The sequence below is a fragment of the Mirounga angustirostris genome, unplaced genomic scaffold (genome assembly GCF_029215605.1).
Source record: "Mirounga angustirostris isolate CCGP_5_RB_7025 unplaced genomic scaffold, mMirAng1.0.hap1 SCAF_8, whole genome shotgun sequence".
NCBI classification, from domain to species: domain Eukaryota; kingdom Metazoa; phylum Chordata; class Mammalia; order Carnivora; family Phocidae; genus Mirounga; species Mirounga angustirostris.
Window position 1 is genome coordinate 48273623 of NW_026991716.1, and position 22352 is coordinate 48295974.

General features: G+C 44.6%; 1 protein-coding gene across 1 annotated transcript; it reads left to right on the forward strand.

Annotated features, from left to right (window-relative positions):
* The first annotated feature begins 17769 nt into the window (after nucleotides 1-17769).
* Nucleotides 17770-18467, forward strand: LOC123836987 (small ribosomal subunit protein eS8-like). The gene has a single exon (XM_045866020.3). The coding sequence runs from the start codon at nucleotides 17791-17793 to the stop codon at nucleotides 18415-18417; it is 627 nt and encodes a 208-aa protein (XP_045721976.1). The 5' UTR covers nucleotides 17770-17790; the 3' UTR covers nucleotides 18418-18467.
* Nucleotides 18468-22352: the final 3885 nt, after the last annotated feature.

The window sequence follows — 22352 nt, forward strand, 5'->3', positions numbered from 1 at the left end:
AGCAGATAGAGCAATTAGAACGCATATAGCCCTAATGGGACTATAAGCAGCAGGTCCAGTTTGCCAACATATATGGAAGCCAAACACACGCATCCTGTGATCCAGCGAGTCCATTCCTAGGGATGCAACCGAAATGCTTGCATAGTATTCACCAAAAGACAAGAACATGGGTCACCCGGCTGGCTCAGTCGGTGGAGCCAGCCTGCAACTCTCGATCTCGGGGTGGTGAGTTAAACCCCAGATTGGGTGGAGAAATTACTTAAAAAATAAAATCTTTAATAAAAAAAAAAAAAAAAAGAGGGAGGCCTGGGTGGTTCAGTCAGTTAAGCATCTGACTTCAGCTCAGGTCATGATCCCAGGGTCCTGGGATAGAGTTCCCAACAGGCCTCCTTGCTCAGCAGAGAGCCTGCTTCTCCTTCTGCCCCTCCCCCCCTTGTGCTCACGCTCTCTCTCTCTCTCTCTGACAAATAAATAAATAAAATCTTAAAAAAATAAAAGAAAGACAGGATCAATTATAGCAACACTATTCATTATAGCCCTATATCCAGATGTCCACACACAGTAGAATGGATGAAGTGTGGTATATTATTTATAAGATGGAACACTATTTAGTAACAAAAATAAATCAACTACTACTACGTATAACAACATGGATGAGTGTCACAGATATACTGTTGAAGGAAAGAACCAGATACATTGGAATACACACTGTAGTCAATCTACGGTGGTAGAAATTAGGATAGCGTGTGGGAGGGTATGAGCTGTAGTCTGGTTAATGACTGGATACGGCTTTGAGATTCTGGTAAAGTATTCTTTGTTGATCCAGGGTTACATGAGTATGTCCGCTTTGAGAAAAAACATTGAGCTGATCACTTATGATTTGTGCACTTTTTTCTCCAAGGATAGAAAGTTTAATAGCAAGTTTACACTTTAAATGGGGTAAGCAAATATTCATATGCATATGCATTAAAATCCCTGGAAGACTACAAAAGAAACTTGTTTTTAGGGAGTGGGAGCTAGGTAGATGGGGAGATAAACCTTTCATTCTAATTTTTTCCTACTTTTATTTATTTATTTATTTATTTATTTATTTATTTATTTATTTATTTAAGTAATCTCTACACCAAATGTGGGGCTCAAACTCAGAACCCTGGGGGCTCAAACTCAGAACCCTGAGGTCAAGAGTCACATGCTCTAACCACTGAGCCAGCCAGGCACCCCTCCTACTTTTTGACCCATTGGAATAGATCACCCATTCTGACATTTAAAAAATAAACTTTAAAATAAAATAAAAATTTAAGATATGAAATGAAAACAACACTTCCAAAATCCAAATAGTTCGATTACTTAAGTCCCAAAAACTCTTGTTATAAGAAATGAGCAACTAACTGTGAAAATTGAAGGTGTATATAGGAAGACAAGATAGTTGATTATTTTACTACTAATCAATCAACTTTCAGTCTTAAATCTTTTTTTTTTTTAAGATTTTATTTACTCGAGAGAGCGAGAGAGAACATAAGTTGGGGGACATAGAGGGAGAAGCAGACTCCCCACCAAGCAAGGAGACCAAGGATGTGGGGCTCAATCCCAGGACGCCGGGATCACAACCCGAGCCGAAGGCAGATGCTCAACCAACTGAGCCACCCAGGCACCCCTCAACTTTCATTCTTTAACAAATGTACTTTCTCAAGAAAAAGACAGCTCCGCAAAGGATTTAATACTGTAATTTAGGATGAAATAAGCACGTTGTGATTAGGTAACTCTCCCCGTCTGGGAGGTGTCCCGAGGGGGTCTGGGGCACCGCCCCCCCCAGTGAGATATGAGACCCATTTGCCAAAATAAAAATCAGGAAGAAGTCTCCACCAGCTGGGAAGGATGCTGGAAAGGGGACCCCACTGTTTTCCACTTAAGTCTTCCGGAATATTTTCTCATCAATTCTTAGCCAGACTACTGGCAGCAACAGTCTTACCCATTCTTTCATTTATTTGGATCAATACAGTCAAATTCTTTAACAAAAATCTCTGGGTCACTACTAGCCGTGTCTCCCCAGGACAGGCTATTCTAGTTATATCAAGGTGATATCAAGTATTTCAGCCCCTGCTTTCAGCAGCCATCACTGAAACTAGGAGAAGAAATGAGACTCTCTTCCAAAAAGGCGAGGAGAAGGGGAGACAGCAGAGAGCACTCAGAAGCACAGCAGAACGAACCTGGGAGAAAAGGGAAGCAGAATTTATCTTTTTGGCTTTTCTCCCTGAGGCTGTGGAAACAGACACAGGGAGGTAGTGGTTCTCAAGAGGACTTATGACCTTCCACAGGTCAGTGTTCGTAAGGAGTTTTTCTTGGTCTCTAGGTTCCAAGCCTGCTCTGCAGAGTATCCTTCTTTCCCCTCTCCTCCCACCCTCCGTCCCTCGCTCTCTTCTTTAGCTCTGGGTCTCATCCTGTTTTATTTGTTTTTAAAGACAGGCTTATTAAGGTATAATTTACATGGAATAAAATTCACCTTTTTTTTGTTGCATAGATCTATGAATTTTGACAAAGGTAAACAGTTATGTAATCACTAAAAAGAACATTTTTTTTAAAGATTTTATTTATTTATTTGAGAGATAGAACAAGAGAGAGAGAGCATAAGTGGGGGGTGGGAGAAGGGCGGAGGGAGAGGGAGAAGCCAACTCCCCACTGAGCAGGGAGCCAGACACAGGGCTCGAACCCAAGACCCTGAGATCACGATCTGAGCCGAAGGCAGACACTTAACCAACTGAGCCACCCAGGTGCCCCTGATATAGACTATTTCTATCACCCCCCCCAAATTCCCCTTACCTCTGTAGTCACCCTCCTTCCAGGCCCTGTGAACCACTGATCAATTTCCCATCCCTTTAATCTTTTCCAGAATGTCATATAAATATATAGCCTGCTCCTTCCGCTCAGAATGCTTTTATAATTCTTCTATGCGGTTGCATATATCAGTACTTTATTCCTTTTTATTGCTGAGTAGTATTCCACCATATGGTTGTTGGTTTATCCATTCACCTGCTGATGAACATTTGGGTTGTTTGCAGTTTGGAGCAGTTATGAATAAGGCTGTCATAAATATTTGCAAACAGATTTCTGTGTATTCCTGTTTGTTATGAATATTCAAACATACGTAAAGGTTGAAAGAGACTAGTAGAGTAACCCTGCCCATACTCATTGCCAAAATTAAGTAGTATCAAAATTGTGCTGTGTCCTCTGTATCTATCTCTTTTTTTGCTCAAATATTTATTTTTTATTTTTTATTTATTTATTTATATTATTTTTTTTTAAAGATTTTATTTATTTATTTGACAGAGAGAGAGAGGCAGGGAGAGAGGGAACACAAGCAGGGGGAGCAGCAGAGGGAGAAGCAGGCCTCCCGCGGAGCAGGAAGCCCGATGCAGGCTCGATCCCAGGATCCTGGGATCATGACCTGAGCCGAAGACAGACGCTTAACGACTGAGCCACCCAGGAGCCACCTATTTTTTATTTTTTTCAAGACTTTATTTATTTATTTATTTATTTATTTATTTATTTATTTATTTATTTATTTATTTATTTATTTATTTATTTGACAGAGAGAGAGAGCATAAGCAGGGGGAGCGGCAGGCAGAGGGAGAGGGAGAAGCAGACTTCCCACTGAGCAGGGAGCCGGATGCCAGGCTTGATCCTGAGACTCCAGGACCATGCCCTGAGCCAAAGGCAGAGGCTTAACTCACTGAGCCATCCAGGCGCCCCTTGCTCAAGTATTTTAAAGAAGGTACTTGAAGTCGTATCAAATCTAAAAGCATGATAGATCTCTCCAGCATCACATTTTCTCATACAACCACAGTGCCATTATCATTCCCGACTAAATGACTTTTTCTTGGTGTTATCTACTGAATCACCCATCATCAGACTTCCCTGATTCTCTCAACAGTGTCTTTCTACAGTTTCTTTGAACTAGAATCTACCTTACATGAGGTTCTGTCTGTCTAGTGTTTGCATCTAGAGCAATCTTCTCTCCTTTGACCCCCATGTCATCGACTTAGAGAAAACAGGTCTGTTTTCCTATAAAGCATTTCCTTATTTTGGGTTTGTCTCTACCTCCTTTGTGGGAGTCACTTAACTTTCTCCTCTGTTTCTTGCATTTCATGTAAGTTAGTTCTGAGGACATGATTAGATTCTTGGGGTATTAAAAGATAAAAGGAGGGGCGCCTGGGTGGCTCAGTCGGTTGGGCGACTGCCTTCGGCTCAGGTCATGATCCTGGAGTCCCGGGATCGAGTCCCGCATCCGGCTCCCTGCTCGGCAGGGAGTCTGCTTCTCCCTCTTACCCTCCTCCTTCTCATGCTGTCTCTCATTCTCTCTCTCTCAAATAAATAAATAAAATCTTTAAAAAAAATAAAAATAAAAAATAAAAGATAAAAGGAAGCATAAAGAGTTTATTTCCAAACTGGGCAGTGCCAAACCAAAAGTGGCCAGGATTGTTGCACTAATGGGGTGGGGAGAGACTTGTATAGAGAAAAGGCAAACGAAAGCAAGGAAATTATTGATTGGCTAGAGCTTAAAGTCCAGTTGACCGCTTGTGATTGGCTATCCTCAGGTTTCTATTTTGTAACCCGGGGGCACTTTCAGGCTTAGATTTTGGTTTGCTAATGGAGACCACTGCTGCCTAATGACCTTCCTGTTTAATTAATTTGGCAGGGGCAAGACTCCTCCATAGGAGGGCGATGGGCTTCCTGTTCCATCACATCAGGAGCTCCATGTCCACTGTCCCCTATTAGGGATGTTAAATGTGATCAATGTCAGAACATACATGGCAGGGGCGCCTGGGTGGCTCAGTCGTTAAGCGTCTGCCTTCGGCTCAGGTCATGATCCCAAGGTCCTGGGATCGAGCCCCACATCGGGCTCCCTGCTCCGCGGGAAGCCTGCTTCTCCCTCTCCCTCTGCCTGCCGCTCCCCCTGCTTGTGCGCTCTCTCTCTGTCAAATAAATAAATAAATAAATAAATAAATAAAGTCTTTAAAAAAATAAAAAATAGGTGGCTCCTGGGTGGCTCAGTCGTTAAGCGTCTGCCTTGGGCTCAGGTCATGATCCCAGGGTCCTGGGATCGAGCCCCACATCGGGCTCCCTGCTCCGCGGGAAGCCTGCTTCTTCCTCTCCCGCTCCCCGTGCTTGTGTTCCCTCTCTCGCTGTGTCTCTCTCTGTCAAATAAATGAATAAAACTTAAAAAAAAAAAAGAACACACACGGCAGATCAGGCATGAAAGGGACCATCAAGCCATCTTCAGAAGCCGTGCTGCTGTGCTTGCCTGACGCTCTCTGTGCCCTCCCGGGGAGTCACTGGTACAGATGTGGATGCCCGGGCCCTCTGGTCCCAGTTCTTGCCCACACATCCCCATGCAGAAGGAACCCTTTCTCCTAATAGCCTTATTGGGCTCTGACTGCATTCTACCTGGTTTAGTGTTCGTGTTTGTGCCCCTTCCTTGGCCCCCACTTTAGGGTGCAAGGTTTCAAGGGCAAGGCAGTGGTTTGTGTATCTTCTTACTCCTGTTTCCCTAGGTGGTGTGTTAGTGCAAGGAGCACAGCTCCTGAGTTGGACTGCCTCTGTTCATAATCTTCTCTACTGCTTACTGATCGTGAGTTAGGAACAAATGACCTAGATTGTCTGTGCCTTCGTTTCTACACCTTTAAGTGGGGGTAGTGATAGACATGAATCCATGGCGCTGTTGTGAGGAGTAAATACAGGCATAACTCTTACTGTGTCTCACTTTATTGCATTTTCCAGACAATTGCATTTTTTACAAATTGCAGGTAGTTCTCCTAGTATTTAAAATTTTTTTAGGGGCGCCTGGGTGGCTCAGTCGTTAAGCGTATGCCTTCGGCTCAGGTCATGACCCCAAGGTCCTGGGATTGAGCCCCGTATCAGGCTCTCTGCTCTGAGGGGAGCCTGCTTCTCCCTCTCCCTCTGCCTGCCGCTCTGCCTACTTGTGTCCGCGCTCTCTCTCTGTCAAATAAATAAATACAGAAATCTTTAAAAAAATAAAATAAAAATTTTTTAAAAGTTTATTTATTTGTTTATTTTTAGTAATCTCTACACCTGAAGTGGGGCTCATGACCCTAAGATCAAGTCACATGCTCTTCTGACTCAGTGAGCCAGGTGCCCCACAAACTTTTTTATTATTATCACATTTGTTATGGCACTCTGTGATCAGTGATGACTCCCTGAGAACTCAGACAATGGTTAACATTTTTAAGCAACACTTCTTAATTATGTTATGGGCTTTTTTTTTTTTTTTTTTTTAGATCTAATGCTATTGCAAACTTAATGGACTACAGAATAGTGTAAACATAACTTTTACATGTACCAGAAAACCAAAACACTCCTTTGGCTCGCTTTATTGAGATATTTACTTTATTGCCGCGTCTGGTACTGAATTTGCAATACTTCTGAGGTGTGACCGTACTTGGTAAAAATGATCTTCAGCATCCTTATCGTGCATAGTGGTTTTCTGTAAATAACCATCCTCTTGGCTGCCACTTGCTCAAACATTGGTATAGCTTGTCATTGCCTCATGCTCAGGAATGAGGCACCAGCTTACAGCTGGTTTTCTCTGATCCGTAAGATTCTATGGTCATCGAACTGATGGGTACAAGAGCTGACCTCGTCCAGACCCTGTCCTTCCACGAGCGGATAGATATTATGGTTTTCATTTTACACAGGAGCTAACTGCGGCCCTCGGAGGCTAATCCATTCAGACAAGGGGGAAGAGACTTGAAGATTTACTGGAAGAAGAGAGATGATCTGTGATGGGATAAATCGCTCATGGTAATCAGACAGCAAAGGAGTGTTGAAAGAGGATCAGATCTCAGGTTCCCTGCTTCCAAATCTAGAGCTCCTTTTACTACATGTTAATGGATTGATGTGCTCTTAAATCTTCAGACGTAATTAGTGACAGTGAGCCAGTAGGGGACCTTGGGCACAAGCCCCTGAGCACGGGAAAAACTCCCTGCAACCCGCCGGCTGTTATCACTTTTCTTGCAAAGGAAAGCACCAGGTAAGGAGCAAACCCGGACCGGTCCCAACCAGTCTGCACCAAGATGAACCCTAGTTCTGAACTTTCACCGACTCTCCCCCTCATTATAATATTAGAAATCACGCCTAGGGGTGGAGATTTAACATGTTAATTGGACACAGTAATTAGACTAAAAAAGGCATGACCTTGAAGTGCAAGGTGCCAATAAATTCCCACCTCTACATGCTTAGACAGCACCCTTTTTTCCCCTTCCTTCCTTCCTTTTTTAAAAGATTATTTTATTTATTTGAGAGAGAGAGAAAGCGCGCGAGTGGGGGAAGGAGCCAAGGGAGAGGGAGAAGCAGGCTTCCCACTGAGCAGGGAGCCCGACACGGGGCTTGACCCCAGGACCCTGGCATCACGACCTGAGCCGAAGGCAGATGCTTAACCGACTAAGCCACCCAGGCGCCCCCCACCCAAGTTTCTTTAAAAAACTCTCCCTGACCTGTCCTCGGAGAGTCAACCTGCTGCCCCTCTTGTACAAGTCGCAATGAAGCCTTGCCTGTGCTTTTAAATTTGGGGTCCAGCCTCGTTTCTAGTTTTGCTGGGTCCAAGGACCTGAGTCCGGTAACACCAGCAACTGCAGCGATGAGCAAAGAATAAAGCAAAAGGGGAAAAAAAGCTGCAACTCCAGTGTTGCAGGGAGTTGACTTCTGTGGAGCTTTGTTTGCTCTCCAGTTTGCTTCCAGTAGAAAGAGAGAGACATGCATGCTTTCCCCTCTGTGAGTATTTGTAGGAATAGCCACGGAGCTGTGGTCAGGCCCTTGCAGAGGACTTGAAAGACGCAGGCCTGGGAATAAGGGCTCTGTCACCTCCGTACCTTGATCCCTGCCTGTGGGGCCTGTGTCCAAGACCAGACGATGTAGTGTGTCGTCATCGAATGCATGACCTTCAGGAAAAGGCCACCTGCTCACTCAATTTAACCCTACTGTGCGCACACGCAGATCTCCTCCACCCCCACCAGTCCTCTCCATCTGAGATACAACTTCGAGAGAATTCTTTCCCCTTCAACCAAGGTATTGTCTCTGAGATTACTTCATTAAAGTGCAAATGGACCCAATAAAAGATACGAGGGCCATTGTATTAATTAACAATGACTTAATGCTCCTTCAGTCATACTGATTAAGTAAAAGAGAAGATCCCTAACACTTGCTAATTACCCTTCTAACAAAGGATCCCAGCCTCCAGCCGCAATAGCATTAAAGCAGACTGGAGAATATTGTTTTATTTCTGCTCTATTTATTTTTAGTGACTTTATATTTGTGGCAGATGCATTTTCCATTTTATGTCACGTGGGATTTTCTTTAAGATGTATTTATTTAACTTCTTAAAAATGTGAATAAATTTAATAGAAGTTATTAAGTATGTAATAACGCAGGTGGTACTCAATAATGGCAAAACCCGGGAAGGCTCTGTATAAAAAAATGAGCATAGAATGATGTCATCCTTGACCTAGTAATGAGTTAGCCTAACTTCAAAAATTTTTTTGATTTTAAATTATAAAACAGTGTAACCAATTCAGAGAAAGTTTGAGAAATAGAGACAGAAAAAAAAAGCATCTATAAACCTTCTGCTCACACATATTGATGTGGGAAATAAAGGCAGAAGGAAATGTAGATAAAATTAAATGTCCTTATAACCTGCAGCCCATTGACAATTACTTGAGGCGGGCAGAATATAATGCTTCTCCAGGAAGATCCTAACTGCCTTAGTGTTAATACCTTGCCTAGAGGGAAAAGCAACTTTGGTTTGACAAACAGCAAGGCCTCTGGTATCCTGTGTCTTTAGCATATGAAGATCCTTTTGGAACTTTCCATATCTTTACTTCCCCCACCCCCAAAGCATATGATCATTTGCTCCTCATAATCCCGGGGCAGGAGGGGGCTGCAGGTAGCTGCCCCTCTTTCTGCCCACGGGTCCTGTCCCCGTACCTTAATAAAACCACCTTTTTGCACCGAAGAATTCTTTCTTGGCCGTCAGCTCTGGACCCCACCAAACCTCACTTATATACAAAAACTACATCATTTGGTGCTCCAACGTGGGCTTCCAGTCTTTTCATCTGGACTCTGAGCTTCGGTGCAAACTTGGTGAGTCCTTTGCTCTCCCTTTATTTCCATTCCGGGGGCTCTTCAAGGAGTATGGTCCTATTGGAACACCTTCATGTCAATTGCTCAGGCTGCGATCCTCAAACCCGTGGCTGCTCTACGGGGAGGAAAAAGCCTGCCTTTTGGCTGGAAGTTAGTCCCCTGCCGGAATGGTAATAAGATCCAGGAACTTGATGCCCTCTCTTTATGCCTGTCCTTATACAAAGTTTTCTGTCTGGGCACGGGACAGCCACCTAAATGACCAGGATGGCTGCCAGGCTTAAGACTCCCGTGTGAGGTTTCCTCTTCATTGATCTAATGTGATCCCCTCCACGTCCCTGGTCTAGCTGCTTCCTGCCGCGGGACCTCCACTTGGAACTGGCCGCAACCAGTACCCGATTAAATTAAAAACCCAACCTGGGGGCGCCTGGGTGGCTCAGTTGGTTAAGCGACTGCCTTCGGCTCAGGTCATGGTCCCAAGGTCCTGGGATCGAGTCCCGCATCGGGCTCCCTGCTCTGCGGGGAGCCTGCTTCTCCCTCTCCCACTCCCCCTGCTTGTGTTCCCTCTCTCGCTGTGTCTCTCTCTGTCAAATAAATAAATAAATAATCTTAAAAAAAAAAAAAAAACCCAACCTGGGACCGTTTCCTAGGGAAGTTGGCTGTAAGGACTACATGTGTTGGAATGTCCCTTAGATCACGATGGATTTCCATCTTTACTGTTTTCTGTCAATGTCCTCTACTTAAGTTATAAAATTGGATACTTTCCTCTTGTAAAACTTCTCTAGTGTATTCCATGGGTTAAAAACAGCCAGTTCTACATGGCCTTCAGTGGGGCAAGCGAAGGCACAGTGTGACCTTCACGGAGGGGCCTTCACACCAAGGCAAACTTGGTCCGTACGCCAGCACCTATCGTAGTCTAGAATGCGATGGGGAAGCGGGGAGAGGGCAGGTCTCCCTCCTATAGGGCCTTTACGGCAGGCGGTGATCATAGTGATTTCATTCAAGGGACACCTCAGGTCGCGTTGACACCAGGAACCTCTGACATAATCCTGCACATGGGATGCCACCCAGGAGTTGGGGGGTGGGGGGTGGGGGGGGGTTGTCTTGGTAATGGACCTTCTCTCTTCAGTCTCCAAGGACTCTCCCTTGGGATGCCTTTTAACCCACTGGAAACAATTAGGATTGCAAAATTTAAGAAAGGTACTGCATGGCCTCGATAGGATCTATCCGTTAATCTCTCCTGCAGGAAACAAGGCCAATAGATGGAGGTGCCCTAGGTCCATCCCAGGCTTTCAGGGCTTTAAATCAGGACGGGGATGTAAGGGCCTCTTGCAGAATGTGCTTGGTTGTAACCAGACCAGTCAACTCCCTCCTGATGTATTGGATAATTATCTAAATAGGCCTCCTCCAAATAAACCCAGGTTGGAGGAAACACAGGCCCTCCCTAGCAATGGGGACTCTCTGTCTCTCTCTCCCTCCCTGTGTTCCTCCTAATAGACCAGGTTACTCTAGTGGTATGTGGGGGCTTCTCCCTCACTCATTTCCCAGGTTAATGGCTGTAATTGGAACCAACGGTCTCTGGTTAGTCTATTTCAGGTCCGGAACTTGAAGGAATATTCCCAAGCAGCTGCCCAAACTCCCTTTGTTTCAGGGAATTTCCCTGTCTTCTCTGGCCCGACGTGGTCTATTTCCTTTTGTTGGTGGGAAAACATGGTGTCTGCCCCTCTGTTGGAGCTGCTGAACTCTAGAACCAGGAACCCTTTCTCTGCCTTCTGGCAGCACTTTGCCTCTTCTGCCTTCCTGTCCCCCTCCTGTTTCTGCACCACCTTGGGTGCGGCCTGCATAACTGGCTTTGCTACCAGCCTGGGTGCCTCTGGTACCAGCCGTTTTGCCCGCGGGTCCTGCCCCCGTGCTTTAATAAAGCCACCCATTTTGCACCAAAGACGTCTCAATTCTTTCTTGGCCGTCGGCTCCGGACCTCCAGAACCTCACATATATTTAAGAACGACATCAATACCATCTGTCACACTTGTGTGTGTTTTGGGAAGGCTCCCTGTGATGTAACAGACATGCGGGCATGCCTGGTAGGCTGAGCAGGGGTCACAGAAAGCGGCTGCCCTGGACTGAGAAGTCCCGGACCTGGCCAGGGTTGGAAGCTGAGAGGGGGGCCAGGGGTGGTGTAAGGGGTTCTTTAACCAGAGGATAAAGAGGTTGAAAGGGAAAATGTCAGGGGCACCAATCTGAAAGTTTGGTAAGTACAGCTCCGTCTGGATGCTCCCAGGAGGAATTATTTGAAGGAAAATCTATCACCTAATTGCCTAATGGCCAGATAGGACCATCCCTTTGCAAGGACCAGCGACACCTTCTGGGGAAGATGCAGAATAACTAAACTGCATAGGAGACTGGAATGTTCACTAGAAGGCTAATGTATGAATGATGATGTAACTTAGAATGAAACCTCACAGGCCAGAAGTATTCGTGTGGTGGGATCAGAGTCCCACACTTGTTACAGTGCCTTGGAAGTCACATCATGAGCAGAATAATTATTTTTTTGATCCACTGAAATAATTCACCCTTTGCAGGGACCAGAAGTCTTCCTACAGGGGGCAAGTGTTCACCAACGAAAAACAAAACTGCAAGCTGCAAAATAAAATATGTGTTTGTGTGTGTGTGTGCTTTAAGATTTTATTTATTTATTTGTCAGAGAGAGAGGGGAGAGAGAGAGCACAAGCTGGGGGGGCAGCAGGCAGAGGGAGAAGCAGGAGCTCTATTCGAAACTCCATCCCAGGACCCTGGGATCATGACCTGAGCTGAAGGCAGATGCTTAATCTACTGAGCCACCCAGGCGCCCCATAAAATATGTGTTTATTTGGGGTCTTAAGGATTACAATCAGGAGACACTGATTCAACTAAAACTGAAAGTGCTCTGAAGAGACAAAGGAGGTTATAGAGTTTTTAAAGAGGAAAGAAGGAATTTATGTAAATTTTGAACGAAATGTAAGTGGTGCCGGCAGAGCTGGAGGTAAACTAACCGGATGTGATGGGCCAGTGTTAGGCGGAAGGTCCATTTATGTCCATTTTAACATATAGTAGATGCCTTGGCTCTTAGCGGAGTTCAGCAAAAATTCCAAAACTGGAGACAGAAGACATGCATAAGCCTCGCTTCTTCAATGTCATCCTGAATCCATTTGATTTTTAAAGAAAAATTTAAAAGATTTTTTTTATTTTTAAGTAATCTCTACACCCAGTGTGGGGCTGGAACCCACGACTCCAAGATCAAGAGTCTCTTTACGCTGACTGAGCCCGCCAGGTGCCCTGGCTCCATTTTAAAGAAACCTCTTAGCAACGCTTACTCCATTTTCTTCTGTTATCACAAATGCTAAATTAACAAGGAGACCATTAGACTGAGGGGGCTTCAGTGCCTTAGTAGCCTACTTCAAAAAACCTAAGCCTAAGGGGTGCCTGGGTGTTTCAGTTGGTTAAGTGTCAGCCTTTGGCTCAGGTCCCGATCTCTGGGTCCTGGGATTGAGCTGCTATCCCCTGGCTGATCAGGGAAGGCCTCAAAGGGAGGTGATAGCTGAGTTAAGACCTGAAGCATGAAGACCCAGGAAAAGGGCTAGGGAAAACCATCAAGCTACAGGGCAGTTGCTGAAGCAAAGGCACACCAAGTGGGCCTTTCAGAGGGACAAGGTGAAGCCTGTGGGCTTGGACAGAAGGAGGGAGAGAGGCACTAAAGTTAAATGTTTAATGGAAGGGGCGCCTGGGTGGCTCAGTTGGTTAAGCGACTGCCTTCAGCTCAGGTCATGATCCTGGAGTCCCTGGATCGAGTCCCGCATCGGGCTTCCTGCTCGGCAGGGAGTCTGCTTCATCCTTTGACCCTATCCCCTCTCAGGTGTTCTCTCTCTCTCATTCTCTCTCTCTCAAATAAATAAACAAAACCTTAAAAAAAAAAAATGTTTAATGGAAGGCAGTTCAGCATGATGGTTTAATGTGCAGACTTCAGAGCCAGGCTACCCAAATTCAAATCCGCACTCAATACAACCTAACTCTGTGACCTCGGACATGCTACTTAACTTCTCCGTGGCTCATTTCTTCATCTATAAGTTCAGGTAACGACTTCATGGGGTTTCTCTGAAGATGACATGAGTCATTCTAAAGAAAGGCCAGTGCGGCCTTGGTACCTGGTTAGTCTTCAATAGATACTAGATATTAAGTTAATTTAATAATTAAGTTAATTAAGTATTAGTGTGTCCATGTCCATGTAGACTAGTCCAGTGGAAAGATTCCCCGTCCTTGGGACCGCACTTGAAAGGACACTGACAAGTTGGGAGTCCATGACTACTTTTTTAAAGTTGATCAGTATTACACTAGAGACCTGCGAACGAGGGCTCCCGGGCCAAACCTCTCCCCATGTCTGTTTTTGTAAATCCCCGAGTAGGAAATAGTGTTTACACTATTAAAAGTTTGGAAAAAATAAAAATAGGAATATTTCATAACACATGAAAAATATATGAAATTCAAATTTCAAATATAAATAAATATATTCACAAAGTTTTATTGGAACACAGCCAGAGTCTGCATTTATATGCTGTATCTGGCTTCTTTCTTGCTCCAACAGCAGAGTTGAGAAATTTCCAGAGACCATAGCCCTAAAATATTTATTATCTGATGCTTTACAGATAACATTTGCCAATCCCTGTAGTACATCATAATTGTTAGGAGTGTGGATTTTGGAGACTGAATTTCCTTCTAAGCAAATGGACATAATGGAAACTCCCTCAACAGATTGTGATAATTAAGATATTTATCCTATAGTCTGAGCTCAACAAGCTTACCCCTTACTTTGGCAATGAAGGTGATGATGATGATGTTTCTCTTGCTGACAGTTCAGTCTCCGATTGACAACTTTCCTTCTTAAATTATGTAAATATTTTCCCTGGAAACCACTTTTCCACCCTGGAAGACAGTTTCTCTCTCTCTTTTTTAGATTTTATTTATTTGGGGCGCCTGGGTGGCTCAGTCGTTAAGCGTCTGCCTTCGGCTCAGGTCGTGATCCCAGGGTCCTGGGATCGAGCCCTGCATCGGGCTCTCTGCTCAGTGGAGAGTCTGCTTCGCTCTCTCCCTCTGCCCCTGCTTGTGTTCCCTCTCTCGCTATGTCTCTGTCAAATAAATAAATAAATAATCTTTAAAAAAAAGATTTTATTTATCTATTTATTTACGTGAAAGAGACAGAGTGAGAGAGAGAGAGATCATGAGCAAGGGGGAGGGGTAGAGGGAGAAGCAGACTCCCCGCTGAGCAGGGAGCCCGATGCGGGGCTCGATCCCAGGACCCTCGGGATCATGACCTGAGCCGAAGGCAGATGCTTAACTGACTGAGCCACCCAGGTGCCCTAGTTTCTCTTTTTTAAAAGCTCATTTTGTATATCTGTGCACACAATAATAGTTTAACTCTACGAGGGCAATCTCTCCCCTTTATTTCTAAGTTTTTTTTTTTTTTTAAAGATTTTATTTATTCATTTGACAGAGAGAGAGACAGCGAGAGCAGGAACACAAGCAGGGGGAGTGGGAGAGGGAGAAGCAGGCTTCACGCTGAGCAGAGAGCCCGATGCAGGGCTCGATCCCAGGACCCTGGGATCATGACCTGAGCCGAAGGCAGACGGACGCTTAACGACTGAGCCACCCAGGTGCCCCCTAGCTCATTTCTTTTTAATGCTGAATAATATTCCATTGTCTGGATGTACCACAGTTTATCCATTCATCTACTAAAGGACATCTTGGTTGCTGCCAAGTTTTGGCAAGTATAAGTTAAGCCTCTGTGAATATTTGTGTGCAGGTTTTTATGTGGATATGTTTTCAACTCACTCAGGGAAATACTAAGGAGCACAATAGCTGGATCATATGGTAAGAATATGTTTAGTTTTGTAGGAAGCCGACAAACTATCTCCCTTTTTAAAATTTATTTAAATTTTTTTTTATTTGAGAAAGAGAGCACAAGCAGAGGGAGTGGCAGAGACAGAGGGAGAAGCAGACTCCCCGCTGAGCAGGGAGCCCGATGTGGGGCTCCATCCCAGGACCCGGGGATCGCGACCCGAGCCGAAGGCAGATGCTCAACTGACTGAGCCACCCAGGTGCCTCTACAAACTGTCTTCCAAAGTGGCTGTACTATGTTCCATTTCCACCAGGATTGACTGAGAGTTCCTGTTATTCCACATCCTACCACCAGTGGGTAGTGTCAGGGTTCTGTACTTTGGCCGTTCCGGTAACTGTTTAGTGGTGTCTCGTTTTAATTTGTATTTCCCTAATGACATGGTGTAAGGCATCTTTTTATATGCTTATTTGCCATCTATATATTCCTTGGTAAGGTGTCTGTTCAGGTGTTTGCTCACTTCTAAATTGAGTTGGTCGTTTTCATTGAGTTTTTAGAGTTCTTTGTATATTGTGGATGTATGTCCTTTATCAGATATGCCTTTTGCAAATATTTTCTTTCATTCACTAACTTTTAAACCAAAACCACTTGTAATTTTTTTGGTTGGAGAAGCAAAGTGAGTTCTACAATAGAATTGACTACAAGATGGTAAAACTAAAATAATTTTTTTCCATTATAGCATGAAAATTTTTTTGTTGGAATGGCAGGGGAATTTTGGGGAGTAAAAATACTGCCAATACTATTTTGGGGAATTTTGGGGAATAAAAATACTGCCAATACCATTCATCTATCCAACAATTATTTATTGAAGACTTACTATACTCCAGGGACTATTCTGATCTACTCCTAGGAAACAGATCAAGGGTAAACAAACCATAAATCTCTTCTCTGGGAGATTTATGAAAAATAGAAGATCACTCCCACCTACATAAACAAATATTATCACAAACTTTCTTATCTCTGTTCTTCTAGAAACCCATTTGAACAGTCTGATCAAATGGGTGTTTACTCCCCAAGACGCTTTGAAATATTCACCTGCAGTCTTTGCTGTGTTTACCAATTCTAAAATATACTATGATCTTTATACCACCGTAATTAAGCCCCCATAATGAGAGACCTGCCTTCAGCCCAGCTTCTCAGGCCTCATAAATATTCCAACATCACCCTCTGAGCTCCAAGACTCTGTCACAGTAGTGTGCCCTCTTTCTCTTTTATTGCAGTAAGAATAACTCAGCTTTGTCTTAGTAAGAGGTTGTTTCCCTGGTATGTTCTGGAAGCCACTGTTGGACAGCAGTAAATTGCAGTTTTTAAACTTTTATTTATTTATTTATAAATATTTTATTTATTTATTTGACAGGGAGAGAGAGACAGCGAGAGAGGGAACACAAGCAGGGGGAGTGGGAGAGGTAGAAACAGGCTTCCTGCCGAACAGGGAGCCTGATGCGGGGCTCGATCCCAGGACCCTGAGATCATGACCTGAGCTGAAGGCAGACGCTTAACTGACTGAGCCACCCAGGCGCCCCTAAATTGCAGTTTTTTAAAAAAATTTTCTTATTTTTAAGTAATCTCTACACCAAACATGGGGTTTGAACTTACAACCCCAAGATCAAGAGTCACATTCTCTACTGACTGAGCCAGGCAAGTGCCCCTTATAGGTGAAGTTCTTTTTTCTTTTAAAGATTTTTTTTTTTTAAGTAATCTCTACACCTAACATGGGGCTTGAACTCACAACCCCAAGATCAAGAGTTGCACGCTCTATAGACTGAGCCACAATTTTAAATACAAATCACTACTTAGGCCTCATTAGGAACATGATATTTGAACAAAGATTCAAAAAAGGGGGTTCACCTTAGGGAATTGTGAGAGGAGAGTGTTTCAGGCAGTGAGGACAGCCAGAACAAAGGTTCCAATGGGGTTCAGGCCTGTTTTCACTATAGCAGGGTGAGCAAGGAAAGAGTAGTGAGAGATAAGGTCAGAGGTTATGTGTGACCATGAGTGAGGTGTGTGTGTATGTTTGTGCATGCACGTGTGTCTAAGGGGTAATAATATAATAAAGAGTCAGCCAGTAAGTCTACAAATATTTATTGAAGTCCTACTATGTGCTGTTCTAGGTACTAGGGTCACTGTGATGAGATAAATCAACTTAATGAACATACATTCCAGTAAACAAACAAAAAGAGAATTTCAGATATTATGGGCTCTGAAGACAAAAACAGAATAGAAAGTGACTTCAAGGAAGAGGCTACTCTACTTGTGTGTTAGGCAAGTTTTCCTGAGAAATTGATGCTCCGCTGCGGTCCCCACAAAGAGGAGGCAGCTGCCTGATGAGTGTGAAAAGAGCATTCCAAGAAGTTACAACAATTCACAAAGCCCCTAGGGAGTGCGAGGGCTAGCAGGAGGTCAGTGTGGCTGGAGCATGGTGGATGAGCAGAAAAGAAGGGCTCCTACTACCTTGATGGTTGGGCAAGGAAGTCAGAGTCAAACCATAGATAATGCTAAGGGTTTGGATATCACCCAACACGTCATTGGAGGCCATCAGATGGATAGTGATGTGATTAAGCAAATGTTTATGAAACATCACTTGGATTGCCATCTGAGGAGGGGACTTTCAGGAGAGGGAAAAGGGAACCAGGGAGAGAGGACTCCAAGAGAGAAGTTTCACTGAAGCCTCAAGAAGAAAGAGTTTCCACTCTCTTTCGCAGCCAGCACCGAGGGAGATGGGCATCTCTCGGGACAACTGGCACAAGCGCCGTAAGACCGGGGGCAAGAGAGAGCCCTACCACAAGAAGCGGAAGTATGAGCTGGGACGCCCCGCTGCCAACACTAAGATTGGCCCCCGCCGCATACACACAGTCCGAGTCCGGGGAGGCAATAAGAAGTACCGTGCCTTGAGGCTAGACGTGGGGAACTTCTCCTGGGGCTCTGAGTGTTGCACGCGAAAAACAAGGATTATTGATGTTGTCTACAACGCATCCAACGACAAACTGGTCCACACCAAGACCCTGGTGAAGAACTGTCTTGTGCTCATTGACAGCATACCGTACCGGCAGTGGTACGAGTCCCACTATGCACTGCCCTTGGGCCGCAAGAAGGGGGCCAAGCTGACGCCCGAGGAGGAAGAGATTTTAAACAAAAAGCGATCAAAGAAAATTCAGAAGAAATATGATGAAAGGAAAAAGAATGCCAAAATCAGCAGTCTTCTGGAGGAGCAATTCCAGCAGGGCAAGCTTCTTGCATGCATCGCTTCAAGACTAGGGCAGTGTGGCCGAGCAGATGGCTACGTGCTAGAGGGCAAGGAGCTAGAGTTCTATCTGAGGAAAATCAAAGCCCGGAAAGGCAAATAAACCCTCCTATCTTCGGTCATGTAATAAAGGTGTTTATTGTCCTGTAAAAAAAAAAAAAAAAGAAAAAAGAAAGAGTTTCCAGAAGGAGGGAGTGGTCTGTCTGGCCAAAGGCTGCTAGCCAGCCCTGTAAGATTAGGACAGAGAACCGGCCACTGACTCTGGCAAGACCGAGGTCATTGGTGGCCTCAGTTAAGAGCCATTGAGTAGAGGGGGGGGTGTGGGAAGCCTGACTGGAGTGGATTGAGAGAAAGTGGGAGTGAAGATGTGGACAAAGCAGCCACAGTCAACTCTTCAGAGATGAGCGGAGCCCAGTTTGGTGCCTAGACTAGAATTCAAGTTCATGACATTTGATTCGTAACTAAGAGTTCTCTTCTATGGAGCACTGATGGAAATTAAACACTCCTCAAATTTAAAAAGATAGTTGCGTTACAATATCACCTGATTCTGAGATTGCCAGTAACTTGATTCAAAACAATAATAGTTAGCACTTGGACTAGAAGATCAGAGCTACTGAGAGAATTGCCCCCAGACTCTGTCTGCTTCTGGGAGGTACCAGGGCCAGAGAAGAAAAGACCAAGTTCTGAGGGTGAGTTTGGGGAAGATATAAGAGGAAGAGGCTGCCCTACCCTTAGACCTCTTACCAGAGCTCCAGGGCAGGCTTGGAGAGTGACATGGCTGGGCCCTGAAGCTGGTGGCAAGGGGGCAATCTTAATCATACTGGGTGACAGCCTCCCATGTGGAGAGAAAAGAGGGTAAAGCTATGCCTTTTTGATCAGAATTGCCTGAGAGAGCTAGAAAGGGACATTGAGAAATGAGAATATTTTTGTTCAGATTGTGGGCTTATGTGTACTTTGGAAAGTTTGAATTAATGAGTGGCGTGGTGGTTAAAAACAATCAGGGTTTCAGACATAGGCAGAAGTTTTTCGGGGGCAGCCCTGCAGTATAGACTGAGCCAGCTTCGTGGGGCTTCGCTCTATGCAGCTGCCCAGGGCTACACACTTGTTTTAATGCATCGCTATCACTATCTTAAAATTCTTTTTTTATTATTTTTAATTTTTATTTTTTTTTAAAGATTTTATTTATTTATTTGAGAGAGAGCGTGAGAGAGAACATGAGAGGAGAGAGGGTCAGAGGGAGAAGCAGACTCCCCGCTGAGCAGGGAGCCCGATGCGGGACTCGATCCTGGGACTCCAGGACCATGACCTGAGCCGAAGGCAGTCGCTTAACCAACTGAGCCACCCAGGTGCCCCACTATCTTAAAATTCTTAATAATTTTTTGGCAGGGTCCCCTGTATTTTCCTTTTGTGCTGAGCTCCACAAATTATTGCCTAGAGTGTAGGTTAGGGTTCATCTCTAAGGCAGGCATTTTTCTATCAAATATGGATTAATTCTTAATAGATTAAAGAAGGCTATACCAGTATGCTGTTGGCTGTGAGCAAGAATAAGACTTCCCAGCATGGATGCATAGATAAGTTTAGCATTTCTAGGCATTATTGTTCTCTTAGGTCTTCTTAGGACAGATGTCCTTAATTTTACAAATAAAAGGAAAAAATGTGTTAAAAATTATAGATATTTCTGAATATTATTCAGCCTTAATAAGAAAGGGAATTCTCACAAATGCTACAAAATGGATGAAGCTTGAGGACCTTGTGCTAACTGAAATAAGCCAGTCACAAAAAAACAGGTACTGTGTGATTCCACTTATATGAAGTATCTAGAGTAGTCAAATTCACAGAGACTGACAATGAAATGGTGCTTTGCAGAGGCTGGGGGGATGGGGAAATGGGGAGTTGTTGAATGGGTATAGAATTTCAGTTTTGCAAGATGAAAGAGTTCTGGAGATTTGTTGCCCAGCAATGTGAACATATTAAACACTACACTTAGAAATGGTTAAGATGGTTATTTTATGCTTGTGTATTTTACCACAGTTAATATATACATCTATATACATATATATGAGAGCCAGAGAGAGCATGTGCACAAGCAGGGGGAGAGGGAGAGAGAATCTTTTTTTTTTTATTCAAGAGAGAGGGGGAGAGAGTGCGTGTGCTGGTGGAGGAAGGAGCAGAGGGAGAGGGACAAGTAGACTCCTTGCTGAGTGAAGAGCCCGATGTGGGGCTCTATGTGGGGCTGGACTCCGGGGCGATCCCAGGTCCCTGAGATCATGACTTGAGTTGAAGTCAGATGCTTAACTGACTGATCCACCCAGGCAGTCCAAGTGAGAGAGAATCTTCAGCAGACTCCACACTCAGCTTGGAGCCCCACGCAGGGCTCCATCTCACAACCCTGAGATCATGACAGGAGCCAAAATCAAGAGTTGGTTGCTTAATTGACTGAGCTACCTAGGTGCCCCCCAATTTTTTTAATTAAAAAAAATTTATAGATAGTCCTGAAAACTCCCACAGAGAGGTGCTTAGGTTGAACATATCAGATGTTTTCTTCCATGGGGGAAGAGATAGGAAATATGAGATTTCTAGGTGGTTTTGATATCAGACAGATTTCAAAGGCTTGGTGCACTATTTCATCCTTTTGTCTCCAAAGAACTGTGTCATATGAACTATATTATGCTGTCTTGACTTTCCCTGTGTTTTTTTTCTATTATCCTGATAATGTTTTATCCAATTCTCTAAAAAGAATTTTTTTAAGAGCCTACAATGTGTGAGGCACTGCCCGAGGCAATGGGTATACAGTGGTGAACCTAAGAGATTCATCTCATTCTCTGTTCACAAGGCTTCTGTGAAGTAGACAGTTCATCCCACAACTAACTTGTAAGTGTCATGAAAAGAAATTCAAGAGGCAAGGAGAGACTGTGACAGGGTCTGAGGTTGGAGGTCTAGAAGGCTACCCTGATTATAGTAGATTCAAGATGGCTGCCAATTCTTTGCCCTTCTCCTCATGGAGAGACCCTTCCTCTGAATCTAGACGGGTCCTGTGACTTGTGTTAACCAATCGGGTGCCGTGGAAGGGAGGCTGTGTATCGCCTGAGGCTGGGCCCTAAGAGGCCCTTAGTTCCTGCCTTTGTTGCTTGAAATGTTTTCCCCTGGAAGCCAGCCATCATATAAGAAGTCTGACTACCCTAAGACCACCTTGTTGTGAGGAAGTTCAAATTAAGCATGTGGACAGAGAGAGGCCACAAGGAGGAGCACCCAAGCACCAGCCTGGGAGTGAAGTCTTCTTGGACCTTCTAGTCCAGCCCTGCCAGCCACCAGATGAAGGCAAGCTGAGTAGATGACCCCAGCTGACCCCACATAAGCAGAAGGACCCAGCTGAACTGTGCCTGACACCTGTCTCATAGAATCACCAGCAAATAACATCATTGTTGTTTTGAGCCACTATGTTTTAGGTAGTTTGTTACACAGCTGTAGCTAACCAAAACATTGGGGGAAACAATCTGTGACTGAAACAAAGGGATGTTTGGACTTGAGCACAAGATTCCCGACAAGGCACCATGGCAGTGGGGCAGGGCCTGACAGCTCACCAGAAGGCAGGGTTGAGAGGCAATAGAAGGAGTAGTAGTTACTAATGAACAGAGTCTTGCTCTCTCTAGGACTCATGGGTGCTGTGGCAGTGGGATGAATTTGTAGCGTCTGAAAGCAGAAAGATGTGAGAATTCTCATAGGGACTAAATAAACCTACCCAATGTACCCTCTGATTTTGTGTCACGAGCCTATCTATACACTTGTCAACTTTTCATCCCTTTGGGTACCTTTCCTGACCTCTGGCATCCATCCCTTCAACCCAAGTTTCCTGGTGCTGCTTTGTGCCTATTACCCCCAGAAGCCTGGCGGCACATCGTTGTACACAAATGGAGGGATTTCGGGATGCCTGGGTGGCTCAGATTGTTGAACATCTGCCTTCGGCTCAGGTCATGATCCCAGGATGCTGGGATCGAGCCCCGCATCGGGCTCCTGGCTCAGCAGAGAGCCTGCTTCTGC